This window comes from Lampetra planeri, chromosome 35 (genome assembly GCF_965212315.1).
Source record: "Lampetra planeri chromosome 35, kcLamPlan1.2.h2, whole genome shotgun sequence".
Classification (NCBI taxonomy): Eukaryota; Metazoa; Chordata; class Hyperoartia; order Petromyzontiformes; family Petromyzontidae; genus Lampetra; species Lampetra planeri.
The window spans coordinates 101894-127850 of NC_136141.1; the positions used below are offsets into that span (position 1 = coordinate 101894).

Sequence of the window (25957 nt, forward strand, 5' to 3'; positions counted from 1 at the left end):
TCACCGCTGCCAAACTTCTTGTGCACTCCCTTGTCTCCACTCATCTGGATTATTATTGTAACTCGCTTCTGGTTGGTCTCCCTGCCTACGCCCTTGCCCCTCGACAATAAATAAAAAAACTCGGCTGCACGCACCGCCGTCTTTAACCTCCCCTTCACCAGTCATTGCTCCCCTCTCCTTCAACAACTTCACTGGCTTCCTACCAATAACTGCTGCCTCTTTAAATTGCTCACCTTAGTTTTCAAAGCTTTGCACAGACTGGCCCCCCTGACCTCTCTTCTCTCATTTCCTTATACGTCCCATCACGCCTACTCCAGTCACAAGCTGCCTTTCTTCTTGCCGTCCCTGCTCCACCCTGCGCCAAATCTCACTTTCGCTCCTTCTCTCTGCTTGCCCCCTTACACTGGAACAATCTTCTTTTCCACATCCGACTCTGCCCCTCACTTCCCATTGTTCGCACTGCCCTCAGGTCCCATTTCTTCTCTCTTGACTTTTCCCTTCCTCTTCCGCCACCTCAACCAGCACCACCTTACGCACCTAACGCCTCCACCGCCGCAGCCTCCACCTCGCTCCCTCCACTCGAGTCACTACCCGATCCCCATCCCTTATCTTGCTATTTTGTACTGTAGTCGGTAAGCAGTATCAAGCGCCTTGGTGAAAGGCGCTTTATAAATCCAAAATAGAATAGAAAAATACAATAATATTTTTAAGCGCAGCATATTGACTGCAAATTGTATCAATTGTAATTGAAAAGCATAAGCACATTGGCAACACATTCATTGTTTTCATACGATGTTCACTCGTGTTTTATTTAATAGCTGAACCCTGTCCGGGTTAATGGGCGATCCGCATTATCTGGGCCGGGTGAGCGGACATCTGCTGTATTCGCGTATCCCTCCTGGAGTTGCAGATTTATTGCTCTGGTGCCCAATTATAGCTGCGAGCGCGTGAAGGAGTGGAGTAATGTTTTATGCCTCTCATCAGGGACTGATCGTTCCTGCACAATCGCCACAACAGAGAGAGTGAGCGAGCGTCACCCGTCATTTTTTCCGTTTCCCAAATCACAGGAGTTGCGTCACGCCACTCATGTGGCCGGGAATAGGACGCTGCATACGAAATTAATAAATTAGCACGGAGGAGAGCGACATAGTCGGAGCAAAATTTTATTGAATTACCGGTAATCGAAGCCATAGACCCATTGCTTTCCAGCCGATTTTGTTGAAGCTCTGAACAAATGCTGACATGGTTTCAGCATGTTTTGGCCTATAAAATACATGCCTATGGCTTCCCTGCCGTGTAGGCAAGAGGCATTCACAAGCGCTGTGGAACGCAAAGTCATATTTCTTGCAGTAGATCAACATTCTACAACTTAGTGATATGCTCTTGGGGTGGAGTGTGGGTAAGGCAAAAGTAAATACATTTTAGATCCACATATTAACCTGTATATTTACTAGTGGTGGATGCAGTGCCACAATTGAGGGTCATTATTTAATTGCAGATTTCATTCCTTTTTTTATATTGCGGTGCATGGTTGTGCTTCGGGTGGTTGCAGAGGTGACATGGACCCATTGCATACAACGTACGCATAATAAACATCCATTGTGGCACATTGTCTGATACCTGTATCTTGGTGAACTTGAGAATTGATATTAATGAATGCATCGTTTCATTATATTTACATATTTCTTATTCCCTATAATCGGCAAGGAAAGCACATTAAGAATTTGAATTACACCGTGCATTGGGTGTCATTAACGTCTCCTATATTCAGCTGTGCTTGGCGCGTGCATTTGGCACTGACACTTTGCGGGCCACCAATAGCCCTGCAATGCCTCGGTGCACGTCATTGGGTGCAATGGAACCATTACCACCCCTGCTGCTTCAATCTGAACACTAAGCCCATTGTGTGTTGATGTCACAGACCAATTTGGCCATTTAGCGGCAATGACCAATTCACGAATTATGTCCCTTCTGTAACGTGGCTAGACATCTGCATGCATGATTGGCAACTTCCCATTGCTCCCGTGCAGCAAAACCACTGTAAACTTTATCTGTGCACCTGTGAGTGTTTGTCACGGAACTTTGGTAATGTTCCCTGTGCAGAGTTAACGAAAGGCTCATTCTGACCCAAAGCACCGAGCAACTGATAGTATTAATGATGATCTATGTACGACCTGTGGCCTTTGAACAAGGTAAAAAAAACCTATGAGTGATATTTTTGACTCAATCTTATTGGAATTTAGAAATCTCTAAACTAATTTTCTCGTTCGTCTAACTCTTTTCAGTTGTACATGATACATTTTTAACTCGTTATTTTGATTTACGTCATAACGGTTCCTTCTTCATCTCTTTTGTCTTCATTCCACCCCAACTGGACATCTGTGGAAAAGAGGTTTATAGCTCACCGGATTCCTCCTGCGGTATAAATAAATAAATAACGTTCGTTGCCAATTTTGGTCGTCTCTCAATGCCAGCATGATTCTAAATAATGGAATGCATCTATTGATCGATGAGCGCGGGGCATTTGAGAGCGCGGATGCGATGCGTGTGACACACGTCCGCTTGTCATCTTTCCTACCAGGGAGCCGCATCTGCACACAACCAAAGCTACTGGCTGGGGAAGCCGTACATCGGAGTGGGACCGGGTGAGTCACTGTCTACATGCCCCCTCCCCCCCGCCTGCCTCACACGCCCCTTGCACTTAGCCACATTCTGGCCTGGTGGTCATCCGGTTAGAGTTGTCGATGTACTTGATCGGGAATTGACATAACTGGTCATACCTCCCATGTCGATCAAATGATTGTGGTGTTGTGTCGTTCTGGCAGGTATATTAAATGTATTGTAATCTTTGATTTGTCTAGGGCATGATCGATTCATTTTACACAATGACAGAAGCCAACCTTATTGTCCAGATTCTTTGATGTCTCGCATGTAACGGATGGATTTGACACTGTTCAACCACACACACAGAGACATTTTTTAATACAAACAAGTGTCTTATTTATTAAAGGTCAGGGTACCAGTCATCAAATATGCAACTGACATTCGGTCCAAAGAATACTCGATATTGCTACACAAATTAAACTTCACGGTCTGTAACAGATGGTTTCTCACGCTCGCGTTGAGAAGGTGATACGGCAAACATGTAGAAGTCTTCTGTGCTGGTGAATGAGAACTCGTCACATGCGGTGGTGTCTCTCGAACGGCGCAGACAGCAGCTTGATGGGTGACGACACAGTTAGCAGCAGCAGCAGCCAGGTGTGTTGTAGGGTCTCGACGACATGTAGAACAATTGTGATACTGTTCTTGTTTCTTCGACGTCCGATGTACAGACGCATCTTCACCGTGATGATTATTGACGGACTTCTTGGTTTACAGTCACTTTTTATTTAGCTCATGTGACCCACGGCACGTGACCCAGCAGCACGTGTTTCTGTGCTACGTTAACTTCTCTTCCTTCTCAAAAGGAATGCCTTTCCTTCTCCAGTCGCCAAATGTCTTCTCTTTTTCCACTCAATATTTCTTCTGCAATGCTCGCTTTGACTCTGCTTAATCTAACTTGCCGTATGTATCGGCTCTAGTCAACAACTGTAAAATCTTGAAATCCACTGCTTTCCCACTATACCTCTGAGTAGTCAATCGGCGTTTCTGCCGTTCTCGTGCAACTCGCAACGTGGATCGAGAGCGGCCTCACAGGTGCAGGGCGAGCACACTCTACCTACCCGGCCAGCACGGACACCCCAGGGCTCACCCTGCCTCTTTGGCCCCTCCGGCCGCTCGCTGGGCTCCAGCCAACCTCTGGAACCTCTTCTGGCCATTTTGCTCATTCTGGGCCCTTTGTCTCGCCCCCCCTTCTCCTCTTTGCGTCTCTCCTCCCAAAGCAGACCACTCATATACTCGTGTTATTAATGGAGCAATATATACGAATTAATAATTTTCATTGTTGGATCTTTTCCATAGAAAGAGAAGTGCTCTCTCTCTCTTTTGTGAGACGGTGGAGACCTTGCAATCTATCCTCCTGTTTTGGAGATAATGGTGGTTGATGTTTGTTTAGCCTCTTGTTCCGTGCCTGGTGCAGTGCAGCTCAGCAGTATAATGAGCACCTGGAGTAGGGGTGTCTTCTGGACATTACGAGCCAACCTCAAGGCCTTTCTGCCGGGTTCTCATTGTGACGTAGCCCTCAAGTAAAGTTCGACTCCTGTCTCTGGTGCCACATTCCTTAAGAAGATAAAATATCTCCTAAACAACCATTCACTTTCGCCGGCTGATCAAAATGACCGTGAATTAAATCCGACTTTAGGCAAATCTCGATCATTCCAGTCAGTATAACCATGGAGATGTCCACAGCTCTCGATCTGCCAGACAGTTTGTATGTTGGTGAACTTCGTATGTATGTTGAACTTCTTTCGCACCGTACGTAGCCAACCGTGCTAATTTGAGGTGCGGGGGAAGGACAACAAAGTAAACACCAAAGCAGTTATAAAAAAGTTAGTTTTCAATCTGGATGATTTAAAAGTGCACTGCCCCAGTGGCTTCCTAATATCGGAAGAGCGTCCCAGACGGCCACAGAAGTGCAGGTCGCGAGTCAAGGGACAGTAGCACCGTGACGATGCCGAGCGCTGACAGGACCTCGCCGCTGGTCCCATTATCGGCCTCCTCTCCTGCCCTCGTCACCCCCCTCACTAACCCGGGCCCTGCGCAGGTGCTCATGGGAGGTTTGTGGCGCGAGGAGAGGGTGCGGCACAGCGGGAGGCGAGGGTCCAGACGCTGGAGCCCGAGTACTGGATGCGCGAGGTGGAGCGGCACGGACACGGCACCCGGAGGAGGAAGCCCCTCTCCCCGCCTGAAGTGTACGTCGTTTACAGTACAATTATATGTATGTGTGTTGAACTTCTTTCGCACCGTACGTAGCCAACCATGTTAATTGGAGGTGCGGGGGAAGGACATCAAATGATAATGCTGTGCGGTTATAATGTGATACAATTTTGACATACTGCTGTTGTGTAATGGTCCAGCGCACGGGAAAGATGAATCGCTCACTTTCTTCACCGAGGACCGGGCAGGAGCACTCGAAATATCAATATCTATTTTTTTCAACACGGACCTGGAAGATTTGACCAGAGAAAGGACCATAACTCCTTGTCCATATTTTCTGGTTAGCTGCAGGAAATTGAAAGCCATAGTAAGGGGCTCAGCAGCAAGCAAAGTAAACGGCACGATAATTGGCCGTCAGTGGTTGGGTATGACCTGTTTACATTTGCTTATATTGTATTATGCTGCCTTGGTATAATAGTTAGCACATTGGAGCTGCGATCCTTAGGTCACCAGTTCAATATGCTGCCCTGGCTGTTTAAACAAGACCCCCAGCCATCTCTGGCTTTTGTGTGGTTTGTTGTTCGTCGACAATATTTTTTTTATATATTTTCTTTATTCCAGCTTTGAGAATTGTATGTTTGCTGAACTTCTTTCACGCCCTACATGGCCAACCGTGCTAATCGGAGGTTCGAATTGATATGTGCTAAACTCTCTGCAGAGAATGCAAAAGGTATGCACTTAGCACGGATAAAGGGGCCTATTACTAATTACTTAATAAGTGTTTCTGTGACATCGCCCTCCAGGATTGTTCTCTAACACAGAGTGGTCTACTGTTAGTTGTGGCAGTTCCGAAGGCAAATCTACCTCGTTGAATAACACTGATAGCAATATGGGAATTTAATTGGGTAAAAGGAATACAAATGAATTAGTATGATATAATGCATTCATATAAATACAAATCAGCTGTTGTTTCAATAAAGGCACTGACAAAACCATCGTATTGCATACGGTGGCTTTGACGTGGTTATAAATGTGAACATTTTATATATAACAGTGTCTGCCTGTGAATGCAGCACTGCAGAATTTAAATTCACGGCACGACGCTGTGCTTAAGGGCATCAGGTACATGTGTTTGTCAACTCAGATGCTCTTTCATTCGGTCATTAGTGCATATCAACATAGCCGGCAGATAATTAAAGGCATTTCACCATGTGTCACAGAGAATCTGTGCTTTTGTCACGGACCAAGATTGCCATCTTGCCAATAGCAAAGTTACGCAAAGGCAAAAGTTATCAGGAATAAAGGCTGCTTTTATTATGAAGCAAACTTATGAGCTGCTATGAAATATTTCATACAGTTTAAGTTTTTATAAAACTCATTCATTGATGCTGTAGTCTGAGGGTCGACATTGCATGAAAGTTAAAATAATGCAAATAGTTTGGTAGGGTTTTGGAGGGTTTCCTATATGAGGCAGTGTTATTATTTATAGATTTATAAATATTTTTTACCAGGTAAGGAACATTGAGCAATATGGCTCTTTTTCAGAAGCGACCTTGCCACAAATGATTGTTCAACACAGTGGCTTATCGTGTGGACATTAATAGCAGCCAAATACTCTAAACGCATGTTTCTAAATTTTGGTAAGTGGGTTGCGTAGTCATCTGTGCAGAGTTTCATTACTCCTCCCAAGTTTGCAGTGTGGCTTGTCTCCAGGTGCCAGGTTCAGCATAGACACACAAATGGCCAAAAAGGAAACTGGCCATGCAGCGTTCTCTATAAGATGAGGGTTGGTATTGAGCGAAACTCAATGAGGCTTTTCTGGATAAAGTGTACTGGCAGACCTCGACTTACGAACACCGACTTAACGAGCTGTTCGACTTATGAACATGTTACAGGAACCGAATCCGTTCATAAGTCGAGGACTGTTCCTATCATTGACGGATGTTGCCACGGTGTTATGGTTTGCACACTGGACTTGCAATCCAGAAGTCGCTGGTTAGATCTCTCGTTGTGACAGTTGAAACAATGGGGCCAATTTCTTCAATTTCTCTCACCTGTGTTCAGCCAGCCGAAAAATGTGTACACACGATCGATGGGATGGTGTCGTGTGGTGGGATCAAGTGTGGGTACTCCCACCTCTTCCAAAGACGTTTTTTCACCGTAAAAGATTTGGGCAAATACTCTCTAAGAGGGGCTCTCTTGGGCTCCCTCTATTGGAAGCCCTTCTGCCGCCAGTGGCGTGAACAAGCAATTTCAGGACTGCGCTTTTACCATTTTATCAATATCATTGTTTTTACAGGCTAGAAGAAGTATTGGTAATGGGACTGAGGATGAACAGAGGGATTACCCACGAGGTGAGTGTCATCCATCATTATTCGCTCCGTCCAGTGCCAGATGTTGGCCTCTCCGCGCGGACGTCAGTGCCACCCAGTGCCTAGGATCGCAATTCGTCTTGCTGTCTGCGTACGCCATAGCACGCACGCACATTGCCACGTTTGCAGGAAAATAAGGGCCTGAAGTCACGTCCTGTAGCTCAACGTGCCACCAGTAGCACCTGAGACGATATCATTGATGCCGCCAGTAATAGCGCAGCATGTGTCATGCAGTTCGAGGCCATTTCATATAATTTAATGACATCCTTTATTTATGACTCGGTTACAACCCACTGAGATAATGCGATTACCGTCACATTATTTGGTAAAGCGCTTTCGCAAACGTCATATTACTTTTACACAAGCAGCAGTGGCCACTTACTACAGCACTCACTGCGATTGAGAATTGGGTATAGGCAAGATAGCTCAATGACAAATAATGTTCGTATATTAGCACGTAGTAATATTAAAAGGACAATTGCGAACTCTGCGATTCTAGATGTTTGTGGAATGTGAACATTTATAGTGATACTCCTCTTGAGGCCAATTTGCTTCTGAAAAAAGCGATATAGCTCATTGGGCCTTACCTGGCAAATTAAAATAGTTAATAATTATCTGTATGCCAATTATCCATTCTCCCCACTATCTGCATGCCCTAATATATCCATACATGCTCCTATTAACAGTGCGGCTGATTATTCCTATTATGCGTTGTAAACTGAGCTCCATCCTTTGTCTCCACATACAAATACAAATATATATTTAGTTAAGCCTCTCGGTTATCAAGACCAATGTTAACCAGAATCATTTGTTTAAAAATGAAAATTCTGGAAGGTTTCGACCTTCAGGGTCTTATCAGCGGAGTCAGACTTGTTATATAAATGCTGCTCAGTTGTCATATGTTATTAGCCAGAGCACTTTCTCTCAACGATGGGGTCCCGTTCATTGCAAGAAGCAAGTTATAGTGAGTTAATATACTTCCTATTTTATCGGAGTCTTTGCTCGAGTTAAAGTAGTGACCTCGAAGTGATGACAGATTCCTTCTGTTATCCGAGGCTTTGTCACATGGTTCACCCAGACATGGTCTCTGAAAGCTGAATTTAATCCTAATATCCGAGCATTCATGCAGATCAGAGGAATTGCGGAAAATGTATTTAATTCTCTGTATTCATCCGCACTTTAGCACTCGGATGAAAGACATGAAACGCGATGGATAGACACGGATAATAGGAGCTGTCTCCCGTGCCCACCGCTCATCAAATCGGTTCAATAGCATTCCGCTGTATTTTCATGAAACATTTAAATGTAAAAAAACAATTCGCCAGGTAAGGCCACTGAGCTATATAGCTCCTATTCAGAAGTGACCTGACCACAAATGATAGCTCAACGAAGTGGCCTATCATGTGGAAATGTATTACAGGTAGTCCCTGGGTTACGGAAGGGTTTTCCCTTTTTCGAAAAGTGAACAATTTTCCCCTAAAGTCAACGATAAAATCTCACAGCCGGAAATAGCTGTGCCTCCCCTACCATTTTCTCTCAGTACCGCATCCCGCTGTCGTCCGTTTTCTATCGCTACCTGCATTGTATCGCTGGACATGCGCTCTGCATTTCCTATTCTTTCATTTAATAGAATATTTACCCTAACACTACCCATTAATATTAAACTAAATGAGCATATATTGTATCAAATTGTTCATGAATACCACGAAACATATGAATTTTAATTGTTAGTAGAAAGCAGTCACTTCTGAATGCTCATTTACCGTGCATTAGGCTAGGCCTAGACTTCACATACACACCCATACACGCACACAAAGACAAAGGTGGAGTAGGCTCGTCTACAAAGACACACACGCACACCCCAATACCAATACCCGCCATACGCCACTAAGTTATGGTGACATCACCACGGCGCATGTGCCAGGCCAGGTGCACTTTGAGACCACGTGAAGTGTCGAAGGCTCGCTGACAGGAGGTCTCGAGACAGACCCAGGTGCCATGGGTTGGCTGACTGAGGTGACCGGTAGATGCACCAGCTGCACCCCCTTATGTGCCAACCTACTGCATTTTAGCCGCGGGCACTCTGCTCCTCTGCCCTCAGTTGTTGTTGGAGGGTGAATGCCTCCAAATACCCAGTAGCGTCCCTCACGAGCCTCCTCCATAGAGGCCGATCTTGACACCGCTGGTATCAGTCGTCGGCAAGTCCACTCGGCTCCACATCCTCCTGCACCGCATCAATCCATCTCTTCTCCAGCCCATGTCATGCCCGCCTAGCCCACTCTATGCGGCCAAACATAAGCTGCCCGGCTATGCGTTGGCTGGGCATGTGGGCTACATGACCCAGCTAACGCAGCCTTGCCTGCTGGAGCCCACCGATGGGAATGTGCCCAGATCCCCTGAAGATCCGTGAGATCTCTGCTGTAAAACCGGAGCTGGTCATACGCACACTGCCCAGGTATAAGAAACTTTCCACTCTCTCCACAACTGCTCCATCACCAATGGGGAGCTGAGGTGGTGGAGTGTTTGGTGGCACAAAATACCCAGGCAGATGCTGAGTTTTGGTGGGGCTGATGGTCATACCCCACCTCTTAGTGGCACACCTCAGGTTCAGAAGCAGCGCCTCAAACTCCTCCACACATATATACACATACATATACACACATACACACATGCACACAGCACATACAGTAAATAACTCGTTAAATAAACTTAAAAGAAAGAAACTTAGCAAGAGAAACATGGGAAAAAAAGATTGGTCTAAGCATAGAAACAAACAATTATGTAATGCTACAAAAGGAAAATAATTACTTAACGCTACAAAAAGTAATATTTACCTTAATCGTCGTGAAGCTCGGGCTCAGTGAAGGCGCTTTGGTGGAACGAGGCATGAGGAGGGGCTTACGCCTCGCTCCGCGGTATTCATCCGCCAGCTCACCGCGCTGCACTACCTGTGCTTACATAACAAACGCAAACATTTCCACATATTAAATGTTTTCATGGTTTATGGAAGCAATTCCGTAAAGCCGGACAGTCAATTCCGTAAAGTCGGATCTTCCATAGCCCAGGGACTGCCTGTGCAGCTAAATACTCTCAATGCATGTTCCTAAATGTGGAGGGAAAAGCCGGAGGACCCGGAGAAAAATTCACATGACCACAGGGAGAACATGCACACTTCAAATATGCAGGTGTCAGGATCGGGATCGAACCCACGACCTCTTGTATTCCAGGCGAGATAGTTAACATCTCACCACAGCGGCGCCATACATCTGCTGAGGCTGGAACTTTAACACAGATATGAAAGTGTGTTACCACGTGTGGAGCTGGATAGACAAATGTTTAGTGGGTTCTCCAGTGGGAACCATTTTGTCTTGGCACATTGATCCGTTTATTCCGAGCTGGCCAGCGTATTTCTTGGGGCATTACCAAAGTGCACCATCTGGTATGAAATAGACTTAAATGCCCAGTGGCATTATTCGGATTTTAATATTCCAAGGACAACTTCGGCCGGAGAAAATTGCATCACTGAATAAAGGATCCTAAATCGCATCCTTCATTCGGATCTCATCCTAAATTTGATTGGGATATCATCCTCCTCACACAGCCTGGCTTCGGGACTTCCTCCATCTGCCTTTCCCACCTCGTTACCACAACCTCTCACTCGCTACACTTCGCTCTTGTCTATTGCTGGAATGCCGCTTTTCATTATCAGCCCCTAGCCTAGGCTCATAAGCCTAGGCTAGGGGCTCTGCTTAGCAACTGTGACGGAAAAAAACTTTCCTTTCGTGAAGGTGTCCACGTACGAAGCTAAGATAGGTTAACAGGCTGTTTTGTGGTCGTGTTAGGAAATTGCCTTGCTGTGCTTCAATTTTGCAGCACTGGGCTCGGTTCTCTGGAGACGTTGGGCTACACGAAGCGCTCGCAAGCCCGGAGGTCCAGCGGTTTCAAGACGAGGGACTCTTGATGCTGGATGAGAGGTGAGTGGTTGACGGGAGGTAAATCGCGTTGGACCGTGAGCACTTTTTACATTCCTGTGTCCCTGTGGGTGAGGGTTGTTGTTGTGTTTGGTAATGCTGCACCATTCCGCCTCAAAGCTTAAGTCAAATGTCGGAGAAACCCCATGTTCAAATGAGTGTGGGTAGCACTCGTGCTCTGATGATGATGACTGTTTATGACGTTTAACCCTGCGTTATAATTTGCATTTCATGGTCAGTGTGGATAACTTGGCAGAGGTCAGAGTTCATGGTTGTAATGTCAATCATTCAAATTTCAGTTGGCATTCACATCAGTCCCCCTCTGCCATTTGGTATGAAATCAATTGTATTTGACTCTCAGTTGTAGAGGTGTCATGATCACAGGACGAAATGCTCGCGCAATTTCATTAATTGTTGCGGTTCAGAGTCACAGACTAAATCATCTTTATCTTTTTTTTCACATGATGGTGAACATAGCGGCCACTAGTGGCTGCAAGATCCACGTGAACTCATTACATAAACATATAAGGATCAAAAAAACACATTAACTCTTTACACATGCGATTAGATGCATGTATCATGAGCCTAATAAATATAGATCAATGATTTGATGTTGCGTTACACTTGCCACGAATAAATATACCGGTTCTTACCATGGAAAATGGAACTTTTCCCTTGACGGCTCAAAGTTGGCAGCATGCACTGTCATTTGATCATCAGAACAAGGCACAGAACATTGTGTGGCTCGTGTAAGATCTGAAATATACTGAGGCACCACGGTGACGAGACGTTAACTACCTCGCCTCGTTTACAGGGGATTGTGGCTTCGATCCTAACAATGACGCTTCTATATTTGGAGTTTGCGTGTCTCTCTCACCATGTTCGCGTGGATTTTTATCCAGGTCTTTCGGGTTTTCCCTCCACATTTAGAATAAACATGCGTTTAGTGTATTTGGCTGCTGCTATAAATTTACACGTGATAAGCCACTTCGTTGAGCTGTCATTTGTGGCCAGGTCACTTCTGATAAAAGAGCTATATTGCTCAGTGGGCCTTACCTAGGAAAAGAAAAATAGTTTAATAGTTTAGTTACGTGGATGGTGTGCGTGTGAATGCCTTCAGATTGCTGCGGGAATGGCTCGTGCGTAAATACAACCCTGCAAACACCGACGAATTGCGCTCTGGAGTAGTGAGAAGCTCACAATTCCCCGTTGCAGCCTCCGCCGTAGCAGATGGCCATTAATCTGAGCAGCTCATTTAGTGCAAACCATTATTGCTGCTCCCTCGGCTTCGTGCCGCTTTCCTGGCCTCGCTCCGTGCGTCCGTGTATGTACGTGCGCACAGAGCGAGTCGTGCGGTGCACACGCCCACCGTAATCTCCATGTGCACGGTATCGCAAAGTAATCTCCGTGACGCGAGCGCGTGCACTGCGGGTCTGCAGATGCGCCTGACCACCACGCACGTGCGCAGCTTGTGTGTGCTTAGCAAACATTTTCACTGTCGTAGCGTCAAATGGTGGTATCATTATAACACCCCCGCCCCTTCTCCTCCAGCTATTTAAACGAAAGGTCTGGGGGGGGGGGGCTATGCAAGGTACGACTGTGGGTCGCCCCCTCCTTTCTCCCGACTAATTTTTACTGAAATAGCTACAGATGTTCTCACAATTAACTTATTGTGGGTCTTGCTTGCATAGCGGCCCATGGGTCTAGGATTTCTTCAAAGGGGGTGGATCGCACAACTTTATGCTCCTCTATTGATACGATAGCCAGATGTGCTAATTGGGCTTGGTCCATGCTATTTTGCAGGTAATAATAATTAATTATTCCTAATATTTTTTTCTTAACATCGTTGTTACTTGTTTATCTGTTCGGGACCCCCTTGTGGCAGACTGGGCCCCTATTCGTTGCATCACACCGCCATATGCCCCCAACCATAGTTGCATCACACCGCCATATACCCCTAGCCATAGTTGCATCACACCGCCATATACCCCCAACCATAGTTGCATCACACCGCCATATACCCCCAGCCATAGTTGCATCACACCGCCATATGCCCCCAACCATAATTACATCACACCGCCATATACCCCCAACCATAGTTGCATCACACCGCCCTATACCCCCAGCCATAGTTGCATCACACCGCCATATACCCCCAGCCATAGTTGCGCTGCTGCCTGCAGCTCCCCCCCCCACAGTGAGTAAATTATTCGATTAAATTACGTATTCTTTTTTATCCAGGTTGCCTGTATTGTTTGTATTTTTGTTGTTTCATATGCCTAGTTTGTACAGTTGTGTGTTATGCTTTCGGCCTAAATGTAGAATTCATAATGAAATAACAAAGTATGGACCACCTGAGAAATTCTCGACGATCTTGAGTGTTGTCAACTTATCCAGCCACGTGTCACTGTGGTGTAGCATTGGACAATTGTATAAGCTCAGCCCAAAACAAATTTACTTGCTCTACAGCTCCATTATCCAGTTGTATGCATCTCACCTGCATTGACTGATCACCCTGCGCATGCCCGCTTGTCGTGTGCGAACGTGCGTGCTTGCTTGCCGAGATGACAGGGGTGTGCGGGCTTCGTGGGAAGGCATCGCAGTGCTGGACGCAATGCTCCCAGACCTCCTGCTTGCCCTGCAGCGTCACCACTGGCCGCTCGCTCTACCCCAGCACCAAGGGGGGCAGAGGGTGGGAAGGGCCCAGGGAGGTGGAGAAGCAGGACATGTGTGCGGGACAGCCGGTTTAGGAGACGGGACAACCGTATAGCTCCAACGTTGTACCTCGCGTTGTTCAGCGTGATGTCCGACGTTCTGCTCTTAGTGCCGGGAGCGCCACGGTTGCAAGATGTTAACTGCCTCGCCTGCTATGCAGGAGTTCGTGGGTTCGATGCAGACCCTGACGCCTGTATATTTGGAGTTTGCATATCTCTCTCCCTGTGGTCGCGAGGATTTTTCTTCTCCGCATTTAGAATGGACATGCGTTTACATTATTTGGCTGATATAAATTTCCACGTGATAAACCATTCATTGCGCTATCATTTGTGGCCAGGTCGCTTCTGAAAAAGAGCTATTGGCTCAGTTGCGGAGGAGAAAAAAATCTGGCTGTTGCCTGATGAAGCCAGTTGTAATTACTGGCGAAACGTCGTGCTCAGTTTGTAAATGTTGTGGCTTGGCTCTCCAACACATTGGTGTGCTGTACTAGTGACGAATTGGCATGTTCTGTTTACGTGACAACCCTTACTAGTTGGCTGTGTCGGGTGGTGGCAGGTTTTAACGACACATTTATATATTTACGTGATCTATTATGGATGATATTGGTCGCGAAAGCCTTCGTGTTAAACTGGCTCAGTTGGCCTTATCTGGTTTAATAAAAATATTTACATCGTTAATAGCTTCTTTAGAGAGCAATCTGAGCAGCTGATGTTTCTACCTTGATTACCTTGCGTTGCTGCCTGCTGCTGGTGTCTGACATAGGCACTTCGATGTTGTTCATTTGCTTAGTCTGGGAGAAGACCAAGTAGAATGGAACCTCGCTATGCACAGAGCACAATCAGAGCGGTGCGAGAAGTAAGATTAAAATCGACCACATAAAAACCATTGCCCACGAGGGAAAACAACGGCTCACTTTATTGCGTTTTTGTTTGACGTGTTAAAATTTTCTGCTAAAAGCTGAAGCGTCATTTAACCACAGTAACCTATGCTTCTCATATGTTGCGTTTCCAAAAAAAGCAAGATTGCCTTTAATCAATGTTAACTCCCACTGGTTCCATCTGTGGAGCGAAAATAAAGCTGAGCGGGACGGTGGATGTCAGGGTCATGGGATCGCTGCCGCCTACGGATAGTGTCGGAGCCTGAAGGCTTTTCGCTGATGAATAATGATTCATGTCTAGCGCTTGCGTCATTCGCTTAAATTGCCCCGTGAGCATAATGTTTTACCAAATCCTCCCCTCCCTCCTGCTCACACACCCGCTCGCTCACTTTTTTATTTATTTAGCGCTAATGTCACGGTGCTCATTTAAAAACACGTCCCCCCCACATTGTGCTCCATTCAGGCACTACATATGGCAAGCAAACACAAGCTCGGAAGTGGCTCTCAATTAAAATACAGCTCAATTTCATCCGGTACAGTGCATTCAGCCGACACCCCTCCTGTTCTCATCAATCGCGAGATAATTATTGTTGCTGCATGGTCCCCACCGCACACAAGGCCGCCCTCTATCACGGCGGACCAGTTGGCAGGTATCTTTCTAATGCCCTGATTTAAGGCCAACCGCGTGACTGCATTAACGCGTCATTTTCCACGCTTGGAAGCGCTGGCATTATCAGCCACGGCACCAGGCTGCAGCTTCTTGCTGCTTGTCTATCTACAAACACCCAGTGAACGGTAGCTTCTCTCTGACAGACTATTCCATTGTAAGTTTTGCATTATAACTGTTAGACAGTTTCAACTTTATTTTACGTCCGACTAAGAATGATTATTATTTTTCTCAGTTATGCGGTATGACGCAAGCGACAATAGCAACAATCGTTCATGAAGAACTTCATTGAAATGCTGTGCAAGCATTGCCACAATGTACGGAATTGTGAAATATCGTGTATTATAAAACATACATGTTTCGAACAGTAGGTTGTATACAGAAATATAAAATCGGACAGTCTGGTAATGTGGTGGACGCGTTCACGTTATCAGGTTGTGGGAACTGCATCCAATTAAATGAAATGCTTCTTTTGAAAGGGTCCTTCATTAGTGGGTGGTAATAAAGAACTTCAAACTATAGTAAGCATTGTTATCGTTCACGGGAAATAGAGACTGTGAGAGCTATGCATTTAGTTCATAGGAATGAGAACAAAAACAAATTTTTGTCAGAACTGGTATATAACTGTAAACGAACTGAAACTAATTCCATAAAATGAAACAAACAACACTGACCGCATTTTTTATGCTCCGATTGTTTTGTTGTGATAACCTCTAATATAACTGTAACACATAGTGTATTGAGATTGTAAATACACTGGCCACCACCATGGGAATGTGGAATTTCCATCACTGGCTCCGTCCCACTAAAATAGATGAGCCCTGCTGCGTTGACACTTAATGAATAAACGGATGACAGGAAGACTCTAAATAGAGAACTTCCTATCAGCAGACATCACTTCCCTTGCGGATAATTTTTTGTTATGCTATGAATTGACTGTTATTCGTTTTCCACATCAACAGTAGCTCAGAGATAAAGTTCAACATCAACTTTTTTTGCTTTTTTACGTAACACCAGGCTGGCTTTGGTCACAAGCCAGAAGCGCATGGCTCAATTCCAGGAAGAGAGCGAGGCAATAGTTGTGTTGTTGTTGTTCAACTTGTGCGTGAATCCACGTCAAGTTGCAGGCTTCAGCCCTCCGTCTCTCGAGCTGCTCGCAGGAGTGCATATATCATTCGACCGGGGTTTTAAATCAATATCTTCTTGCCGATCTAAACTAATATTGGCTCCCCCCAAATATTGATTCCCTCAGGAACAAATATTTGGGTAATATTTGTACCTTCAGCGAATGGGGTATTTATTCCCACCAGGAAATATTTGTTATGCAACATCACCAGGCGAACACGTATTTACTTTAGGGGAGGTTGGCGACATTGGGTAGAACTAATCATCAAACATGAGAAAGTAAAACTTCAGTTTTTGGAAAGCAACTTTTATTAAAATTAAGGGTTTTCTTGAAAATGCATATCTCGACTGGAGCAAAAATTACTTTGTTCAAAGAAATAAGGGTTTATAAATATAAATCTTTGAAAATGGAACCAATAGTCTAGAATATTGGTTATTAACAGGACTTAATAGTCCTTCTGGGGCAGCAAATATTTTCTTACTTTGCCATTTAAGTCATTAATACTGTACTTGTCAACATAGAACACTGATTAGTATAAGTGGGTACATCAAAGGAGTGTCGCTGTTACATTTGTAGTGAGTCCAACTGAGTCGCAGACGTTATCTTGGGAGCAACACTATTATACAACAGCACACAATATAACACGATCTACACTCGGGTCTCGAATGCCCATCTAACCACGCTACGGCAGAACTAGACACGGTTCGCTATCCCGGTCCGGACCACGAGCTGGGTCCCGGACCACGTGGCTAGAGGCTTCTTCTGCCCGACGTGGATCTTCATAACAGCAGCACACGAAGAACCTCGAGCTCCTCACGGGGCCCTGGGCTGGGGCTGGCTCCCCCCTTCGCCCCGCCCACCTTCCAGGTCTCTCGAGCTCTTTCTCAAAGGTTCCCGAGAGCTCTTTTGGACCACGTGACCGCCCCGCAGCCCCCCTCCACTGGTGGCCCCCCTCCAATATCATCCGGTCACATGTCAGCAGGTCAACCAGCGTATCATGCCCCAACGTAACCCTGGCTGGCTGACGCTCCCTCACCGGGAGCCCGCATCGCACACTGCTCGCGGTGCCTCCGCGCTAACCAGCGCTCACCCAAGCCCCACTAGGGCTGGTACTACACCCCGTAACCTGGGCTGCCCATAATGACAACACATTATCCGCCGTCGCTTCTGAAGCCCCGGCACCATACAGTGACAACCACAGTCACTACACATTGACCAAAGCATTGGGGTTAATGCAAAACAAAATGGCCGTCCCAAAACGCCCATCTGTGCCGTCACCGCAGGAGCTGTGACCAACAAGTTCCTTGCATTTTCTCATGTTTTCATGCTCAGGGAAATGTATCGTGACTTTGTTTTGAGCTGCTTGGGCCATGTTTTTCTCCCAGCTGCCACTCGTGAAATATTATTATTTACCTTTTGCACAGTTTCAGGGATTTAAATTTCAGTTGCCGAGCAAAGGGCCAAAATGCCAAGTGGCCAGCAACAAGCAGCACTGTTAAAGGTGTAATCAATGAGTTAATACATTTGTAGTGACATCAGGGATGTCCCTACATTGCGGACAGCACTGTGTGGATTGCTGTGTGAGGCCGGCTCTAGCACAGCACGGCGTGCGATGCACTGTCATCGCGTACACCCCGTAGGCGGGTGTAGTAACAGCCCTAGCGGGGCTTGCTGAGTGCTGAGATAGCGCGGGCACCACGCATAGCGTGTAGTGCGGGCTCCCACCAGGGGGAGTGGGAGAGTGTCAGCCCAGGAGCAGGGTTGCCCCGGGCCATGGCACTTTGGTTGATCCCCCGTAGACACGCGATCCGGAGTGTCCACAGAGAGGGTCCCAGGTTGGGGGGGGGGGGGGGCTAGGGGGTGATCACGTGTCCGGGGAGAGCTCTCGAGAGGGATCGGGAGGGAGCTAGAACGCTCAAGAAGGTGGGCGGGGCCAAGGGCGGGTGGCCCCGACCTGGGAGGATATAAGGTGGGTTCCTGAGAGGGACCGAGGTCGCTGCATTCTACAAGCTGGAAGCTCCACGTCTACAAGCTGGTCGGGGACCCGAGTGAGGGTCTGACCCTTCATAGCTGTAACTCCTATGTATAGAGTAGTTAGCTGGGTGGTAACCACCCTAGGCTGTATCTGGTGAAGAGGCAGTTACCCCTTTGTGTTAACGGGTTGATGTTAGAATAAAAGTGTTGCCTCTAAAGAACGTCTGCGACTCAGTTGGACTCACTACACATTTGTTGAATTGAGGAAGAGTGGCACTCTGGTTGTGAATTTTCTGTCCAATTCCTAAAAACACCCTGATGCCTTTTCCATTCATCATCATCAGCAATTTTTTTTATGTCGTCGTGCTAATGCATGGCGACCTCCACTTATTACACAGATTTCGATATTCCTACAGTGAGGGAAAAACGTATTTGATCCCCTGCTGATTTTGTACGTTTGCCCACTGACAAAGAAATGATCACTCTCTAATTTTAATGGTAGATTTATTTGAACAGTGAGAGACAGAATAACAATAAAAAATCCAGAAAAACGCATGTCAAAATGTTATAAATTGATTTGCATTTTAATGAGGGAAATAAGTATTTGATCCTCTGAAAAACATGACTTAGTACTTGGTGGCAAAACCCTTGGTGGCAAAACCCTTGTTGGCAATCACAGAGGTCAGACGTTTCTTGTAGTTGGCCACCAGGTTTGCACACATCTCAGTAGGGATTTTGTCCCATTCCTCTTTGCAGATCTCCAAGTCATTAAGGTTTCGAGGTTGACGTTTGGCAACTCGAACCTTCAGCTCCCTCCACAGATTTTCTATGGGATTAAGGTCTGGAGACTGGCTAGGCCACTCCAGGACCTTAATGTGCTTCTTCTTGAGCCACTCCTTTGTTGCCTTGGCCGTGTGTTTTGGGTCATTGTCATGCTGGAATACCCATCCACGACCCATTTTCAATGCCCTGGTTGAGGGAAGGAGGTTCTCACCCAAGATTTGACGGTACATGGCCCCGTCCATCGTCCCTTTGATGCGGTGAAGTTGTCCTGTCCCCTTAGCAGAAAAACACCCCCAAAGCATAATGTTTCCACCTCCATGTTTGACGGTGGGGATGGTGTTCTAGGGGTCATAGGCAGCATTCCTCCTCCTCTAAACACGGCGAGTTGAGTTGATGCCAAAGAGCTTCATTTTGGTCTCATCTGACCACAACACTTTCACCCAGTTGTCCTCTGAATCATTCAGATGTTCATTGGCAAACTTCAGACGGACATGTATATGTGCTTTCTTGAGCAGGGGGACCTTGCGGGCGCTGCAGGATTTCAGTCCTTCACGGTGTAGTGTGTTACCAACTGTTTTATTAGTGACTATGGTCCCAGCTGCCTTGAGGTCATTGACCAGATCTTCCCGTGTAGTTTTGGGCTGATTCCTCACCGTCTCATGATCATTGCAACTCCACGAGGTGAGATCTTGCATGGAGCCCCAGGCCGAGGGAGATTGACAGTTCTTTTGTGTTTCTTCCATTTGCGAATAATCGCACCAACTGTTGTCACCTTCTCACCAAGCTGCTTGGCGATGGTCTTGTAGCCCATTCCAGCCTTGTGTAGGTCTACAATCTTGTCCCTGACATCCTTGGAGAGCTCTTTGATCTTGGCCATGGTGGAGAGTTTGGAATCTCATTGATTGATTGCTTCTGTGAACAGGTGTCTTTTATACAGGTAACCAGCTGAGATTAGGAGCACTCCCTTTAAGAGTGTGCTCCTAATCTCAGCTCGTTACCTGTATAAAAGACACCTGGGAGCCAGAAATATTTCTGATTGAGAGGGGGTCAAATACTTATTTCCCTAATTAAAATGCAAATCAATTTTTTGACCTGCGTTTTTCTGGATGTTTTTGTTGTTATTCTGTCTCTCACTATTCAAATAAACCTACCATTAAAATTTTAGACTGATCATTTCTTTGTCAGTGGGCAAACGTACAAAATCAGCAGGGGATCAAATACTTTTTTCCCTCACTGTATGTAGCTCTTTTTCAGAGGCGACCCGCCCACAAATTATAGCTTAACGAAGTGGCTTATCAAGTGGAAATGAAGAGCAACCAAATACTATAAACGCATGTCGATTCTAAATGTGGAGAAGAAAAATACACGCGACCATGGGGAGAGAGATATGCAAACTCCAAATATACAGGGGTCAGGGTCTGGATCAAACCCACGAACTCCTGCATAGCAGGCGAGGCCGTTAACATCTCCTCGCCAACGTGGCGCCCCACGTCTCGCTGCAGGAAATGACGTCCCCTGGCTTGCGATGGTGGAATTTTAGCTTTGTCGAGTGATAATGGAGTGTGGTTACGTTGGCTTGATTTGCCTTCCGTGCACTGCAGTGAAGAGGTAAATGTGAAGACTCGGAGGAAGGCCTCATTGTTCTGAGCTGACCTTCGTGCAAACGGGCTGCAAGCAAACCTTTGTTGTGAAGAGCACGGAAATGATCTGTGTTAACAGCTGAGATAGTTTTCCCTGGATATTAGGATGTGTTTGGTTGATATAATATTAATACTTTAATTAACTTCATCAATCCGCTATTGGATGAAGGCCTTCTCATGCTGTGCCAAATATGGGTGTTGTTTGACCATACTGCACCACGCTGCTCATTGCAGGTTAGTGCAGAGGTGGGGGGTCAGCACCGATGCAGATATTACTCGCCATTGATGTTAGCCGTGTTACTTAGACAGGTTGGACTGTACAGGGCAATAAAAAGAGGAAAGATGTTAAATATCTAAATCTAAGTACTCGGTTAAAGTCCATCATCACACTGCCTGTATGTATGCATGTTGAACTTCTTTCGCCCCGTACGTAGCCAACCACGCTAATCGGAAGTGCAGGGCAAGGACAAAAAAGTTAACACAAAAAGCAGTTCTGCCTGATTTGACACGGTGGAAGTCAGAGATAAAGAAACTGTCTGAACAAATGAATACTGCGTTGGCGGTGGTAATCTTTTCCTTTGATGAACCTGAGCCAGCGATGGAAATTCCATATTCCCATGGTGGATGCCAGTGTGATCATTGGGCAGAGCCACAACAACAATTTCACATTAATGCGGTGAAGCCAGACAGCAGCGTCAGGAGTAGCGGAGTGAATGGCTGTGATGTCTCCGTCGTTTTTGTGGATCAGGCATTGTCGTGATATGTTGTAAGGTCTGTTCTGGATGACCACAGTCGCACACTGGAGAGTTTAGGCCACACTTTGCATGGGGAAGACGACTTGACCCCATTTTTATATCCACAATTTAAAAACGGTCCCTTTTTTGTTCGAAGTAATTTAGGCGCTATTTTTGTAATAAAAATTGATCAACGTTCTCTCTGAGTGGTTAATGTGATCTGGCATATTTGTTTTTCACACTCGGAGCTGCTGCTATTTTACGTACACTATTTCTGTGGTGATAAATTAGCTATTAGTGTGTTATGAAGCACTACTTTTGCAGAAGTTGTGGTAGAAGGTTAATCAGAGGTCAACGTGTTTCCCTGCTCCAGTGAGAGAGCCTAGGACTGTTCTCATATTCATTGGCATCCTGAGCCAGTGGTGGAAATTCCACATTCTTGATGGGGTCACCCTGTCTATAGGACATCTGTTGACATCTTGGTTGGGATTTGAACTCGCATGTGATTGGGTCCAATATTCTGCTACAGCACCACCGGACAAAGTTAATAACTTATGATATTCCAATGCTGACCATCACAACCACCGCCTCTCTGTGTGTCTATGTTGTGTGTCTCTCTCTGTGTGTCTCTGTGTTGTCTCTCTCTGCTGGTGTGTCTGTATGTGTGTCTTCGTGTCTGTGTTTTGCCTCTCTCAAATTTAGTTCTACCTGATGACGACTGCTTGTGTTGCAATCGAAACGTCATATTCTATTTAATTTATTTTCTTTCTACGTGACTTTACCGAAATAACCAAAGAGTAATTCCTGCAGTCACGAAAGCTTCAAATCAGGTTTGAACCACCGCCATTGAAACCCACTGTTTTGTCAGATTAGGAGCCATTATCCAAGTTCTGCTCTGATGGTATCTTATAAAATCACACCGATTGGCTCTATGTGAACCTGCCTAGGCATACCTTCAGGATTTTCTCCTCATATGCCTGGGTTTTCTCCAGGCACTCCAGTTTCCTTCCACATGAAAAACAAACCTTAAAAGGATATCACCAAACATCTGAACGTAGTAGTGCCTTCCTGAATGTCTTGTGAGGTAGCCTCCCATTTTACAATGAAAACGTATTCATCTTCATCAAGGTTCGTATCGCATGCTCATCGAAGAGTGAATCCATTAAGATCTCACCGAGTCTTTATTTTTTTGTGGAAGACCAATAGTTTTTTTAAATATCTGAAACAGATTCCCTGAAAAACCCATTAATATAAGAAGACAATTGTCAGCATCTAATCTTGTCTACACCATATCAGAATCAGAATATTTATACTGGAGGAATCTGATGAACCATAAAGCTTGTTTTCACAAACAATACAAAAATACGATAGGAGTGCAAAGTATAGAAAATGTAAAGAAACCATATAAAATGTACAAAAAAACTACAGTAGTTTTTTTTTTATCTTACCAGGTAAGGCCCACTGAGCGATTAACTTATTTTTCAGAAGCGATATTGCCACAAATGACAGCTCAACGAAGTGGCTTATCATAATGTGGACATGTTATAGCAGCAAAATAATCTCAATAATCGCACACCAGTATGGCCCAAATAGATGTGTGTTTCACACACGTTGTTCAAGGATCGTAATATTACAGCAGACAAAAACCCATCAATGCCGCTAGTGCGATGAGGCTGAGAGTGTTTGCACCGTGGGTTCCTCACAAATCAATGAAGACGAGAAGGTGCCAGGTGTCTCAAGCGTGAACCTGCAACGTTGAGGGCCTGGGCTCGAATCTGGGCAGCCACCTGTTATTAAACCGGTTTTCAAGTGCAGTTCGTTCATGGTCTCAGCCCAGTTAACCAGTGAACCACTGTCTCATAGCAGCTTGCATGGGGAAATAGCAACCACTGCTCTCTCCAGGGTAAAGAGGCTGCGTGACGATTGTATTTGGAGAACGACCTCTTTCAGGATCCTTTGACACGCCAGGTTGATGAAACGCCCTGCAACATTTCCGAATTGATCCTTCGTCTCGTTACGTGATGGCGAGCGATAGCATCATTGGAACAAACAGGGGTGAAGAGACCGAAAATATATAGACTGTATTCAAACATCGCATAAAGGATCTGTTTGATCAAACATCTGAAAGTAGAGCCCTCCGGAATAAGAAAACGTTTTGACTTCGACTCTCAAGGTAACACAGAGACGTATGGGTGGTACGTAAATACAATCATCGCAAATGTATTGGCCTACTCTGAGTCTCTGAATCTATTAATATCAATAATAAGGCAATAATGTGAACGCAAACCAAAAATAAAATAAAAAAATTTACTGCTTTGACTGCTCAATTCCCTGGCCAGAGCCATCTTGTGAGCAATAAGCCCCCATCTAATTAAACTCGTTTGCAATTATTTTCCACGTACAATGGTGCGATGGCTTATTTATACTCACCAATTTTCCACATTTCTTTATTAATTGCAAAAGCATCTCTGAAAATGACGTGCTCGTGCACAGTCATTTATCTGCAGGTGAATATTGAAATTGCAATTCTCCTTGCAAGTGTAACGTAGAATATGGGAGAACAAACAATGAATGAACTTATTTTGAATGTTTATATTTTTCTTGTTTATATAGTTAAAACACGTTTAAGGTTACAATAACATTGAACATTTCAGTAGCAGTAATGTATGTTCTTAGGTTAGCAGTGATGTATGTTCACCGTCGTGTTCCATCCATTATGTTCCATGACCACTTTTTTTCCAACGAGGTTGTCGAAGCACCATGCTGCCATCTCGACCACCAATGTGACTCGAGACCTTTAAAAATGTTCACATGTCCATTCAGCAGTGGCTCTCAATGCGTACGTCGCGAAAGCCTTTCGGGGGGGGGGGGTAGGGAGGAGGTTGGTGGAGGAGGGGCGGGGTTTGTGGAGGGGGGGCAGCCTGCGGCATGGATGCCGTGCAAGGGATATGTTGAATAAGTGCGGAGAACGTCACTGCCACGTTATTAGTGGGCGACCTGACCAAAAATGTTGAGAACCACTGCCGTACATCATTAGTGTTCAACAGCATGCGGATGTTGTACACGTGGGGTTATATCATCTTACCTTTGTAGTCACCTTATCTTTGATAATCACACACACACGCACGCATGCCATATTTATAGCGTGTGGTTGTTATGATCGGTTGTTTGCTGCTTCCATTTGATAAAGAGGTAATGAGTCTCAAAGGCTCTCCGCCTCAAATGAAAGCCTTTGCTTTACGTTTACTTTCGTTAAATGATAGTTCCTACATCATTCAAGGATTTAGGATAAGGTTTGGCATTCGTAACAAAAGTAAATTAATATTTTATCTGTATATACACATGCATATGCACTGCCAGGTTTAGCATGCAAAGGTATTAATATGCCCTACTGTGAAAGAGAGCTGAGAGGCTGTATACTAAATACGTCCGTCCATTCATCGAAAGACACTTCACAAACAATCTGAATAAAACTTACCACTCAAGATGACACACTTATGATATTCGGAGTTAGAACACACGTGCGTTTGTGTGTGAGCACGTGCGGGGAGCCGTGGCGCTGTGGTTAGCGCACCACAGTACCACTACTAACCTGGCCACCTGAGTTCGATTCCCGTTCACGACCAACAACAGCGGCGAATATAGTATTTGAACCAGTCCTGGACCTTACCTAGGTCGACTCTTAAATGAGTACCTGGTGCGTTGTTTAAACATTACCACTGAATAAATAAAGGCGGCCGAGCGTGGTGTTGGCCACCCAACCCTTTGTGTGCCATTCTGCTCTTCATAAGTGCTCGCAAACAGCACTTTCCCAACGGTATGTGGAAGGCGATATGGGGAATCGTTTTATTTTCTTGCATTTCGAAAATTATTTGTACAATCTAATTCCTTGCCAGCTTGTAACAACGTTCAGATCACAAAACACATTTATCTGTAAGAAATCTGATTGCCATTTCATATAATTGGCAGTGACAGGGCAGCATTATAAAGACACAAAGCGCACACACGAATGCTATTAAAGTCCAGGGCAATCAACTCTGAATTACACCTCCTGGCTGAGCGAGCAGCATTAATCAATAGAACGCCGCACAGATCCCCAGCGGTTTTCACTCAGTTCAAGTTTAGATCAATCGATGTCTTGTAATGGCTTTCGCATGAAAAATAAAATATTTTTAGAAATCCCAATCAGAGCGGTCAACTCAGTTTATCGTCCCCCCGGGGGGGGGGGTCAATAAAAGGAGAGCACTGCCACGGTGTGGGACGTCACCAGCGGTTGTCGCTTG

The 25957-nt window shown here is 45.5% G+C and overlaps 1 protein-coding gene across 3 annotated transcripts in view; it reads left to right on the forward strand.

Annotated features, from left to right (window-relative positions):
• The window catches only part of RSAD1 (radical S-adenosyl methionine domain containing 1), a 49793-nt gene that overhangs the window by 14034 nt on the left and 9802 nt on the right, over positions 1-25957 (forward strand). For 2 of the 3 annotated variants that reach the window (XM_078610846.1, XM_078610844.1), the window contains exons 5-9: positions 2582-2645; positions 4703-4850; positions 7115-7169; positions 11061-11161; positions 13730-16314. In XM_078610846.1, the coding sequence (XP_078466972.1) occupies positions 2582-2645; positions 4703-4850; positions 7115-7169; positions 11061-11161; positions 13730-13928 (567 nt within the window). In that variant the 3' untranslated portion in view covers positions 13929-16314. Of the gene's footprint in view, positions 1-2581; positions 2646-4702; positions 4851-7114; positions 7170-11060; positions 11162-13729; positions 16315-25957 lie in introns of those variants that run through there. The other variant, XM_078610845.1, reaches the window with a different exon arrangement.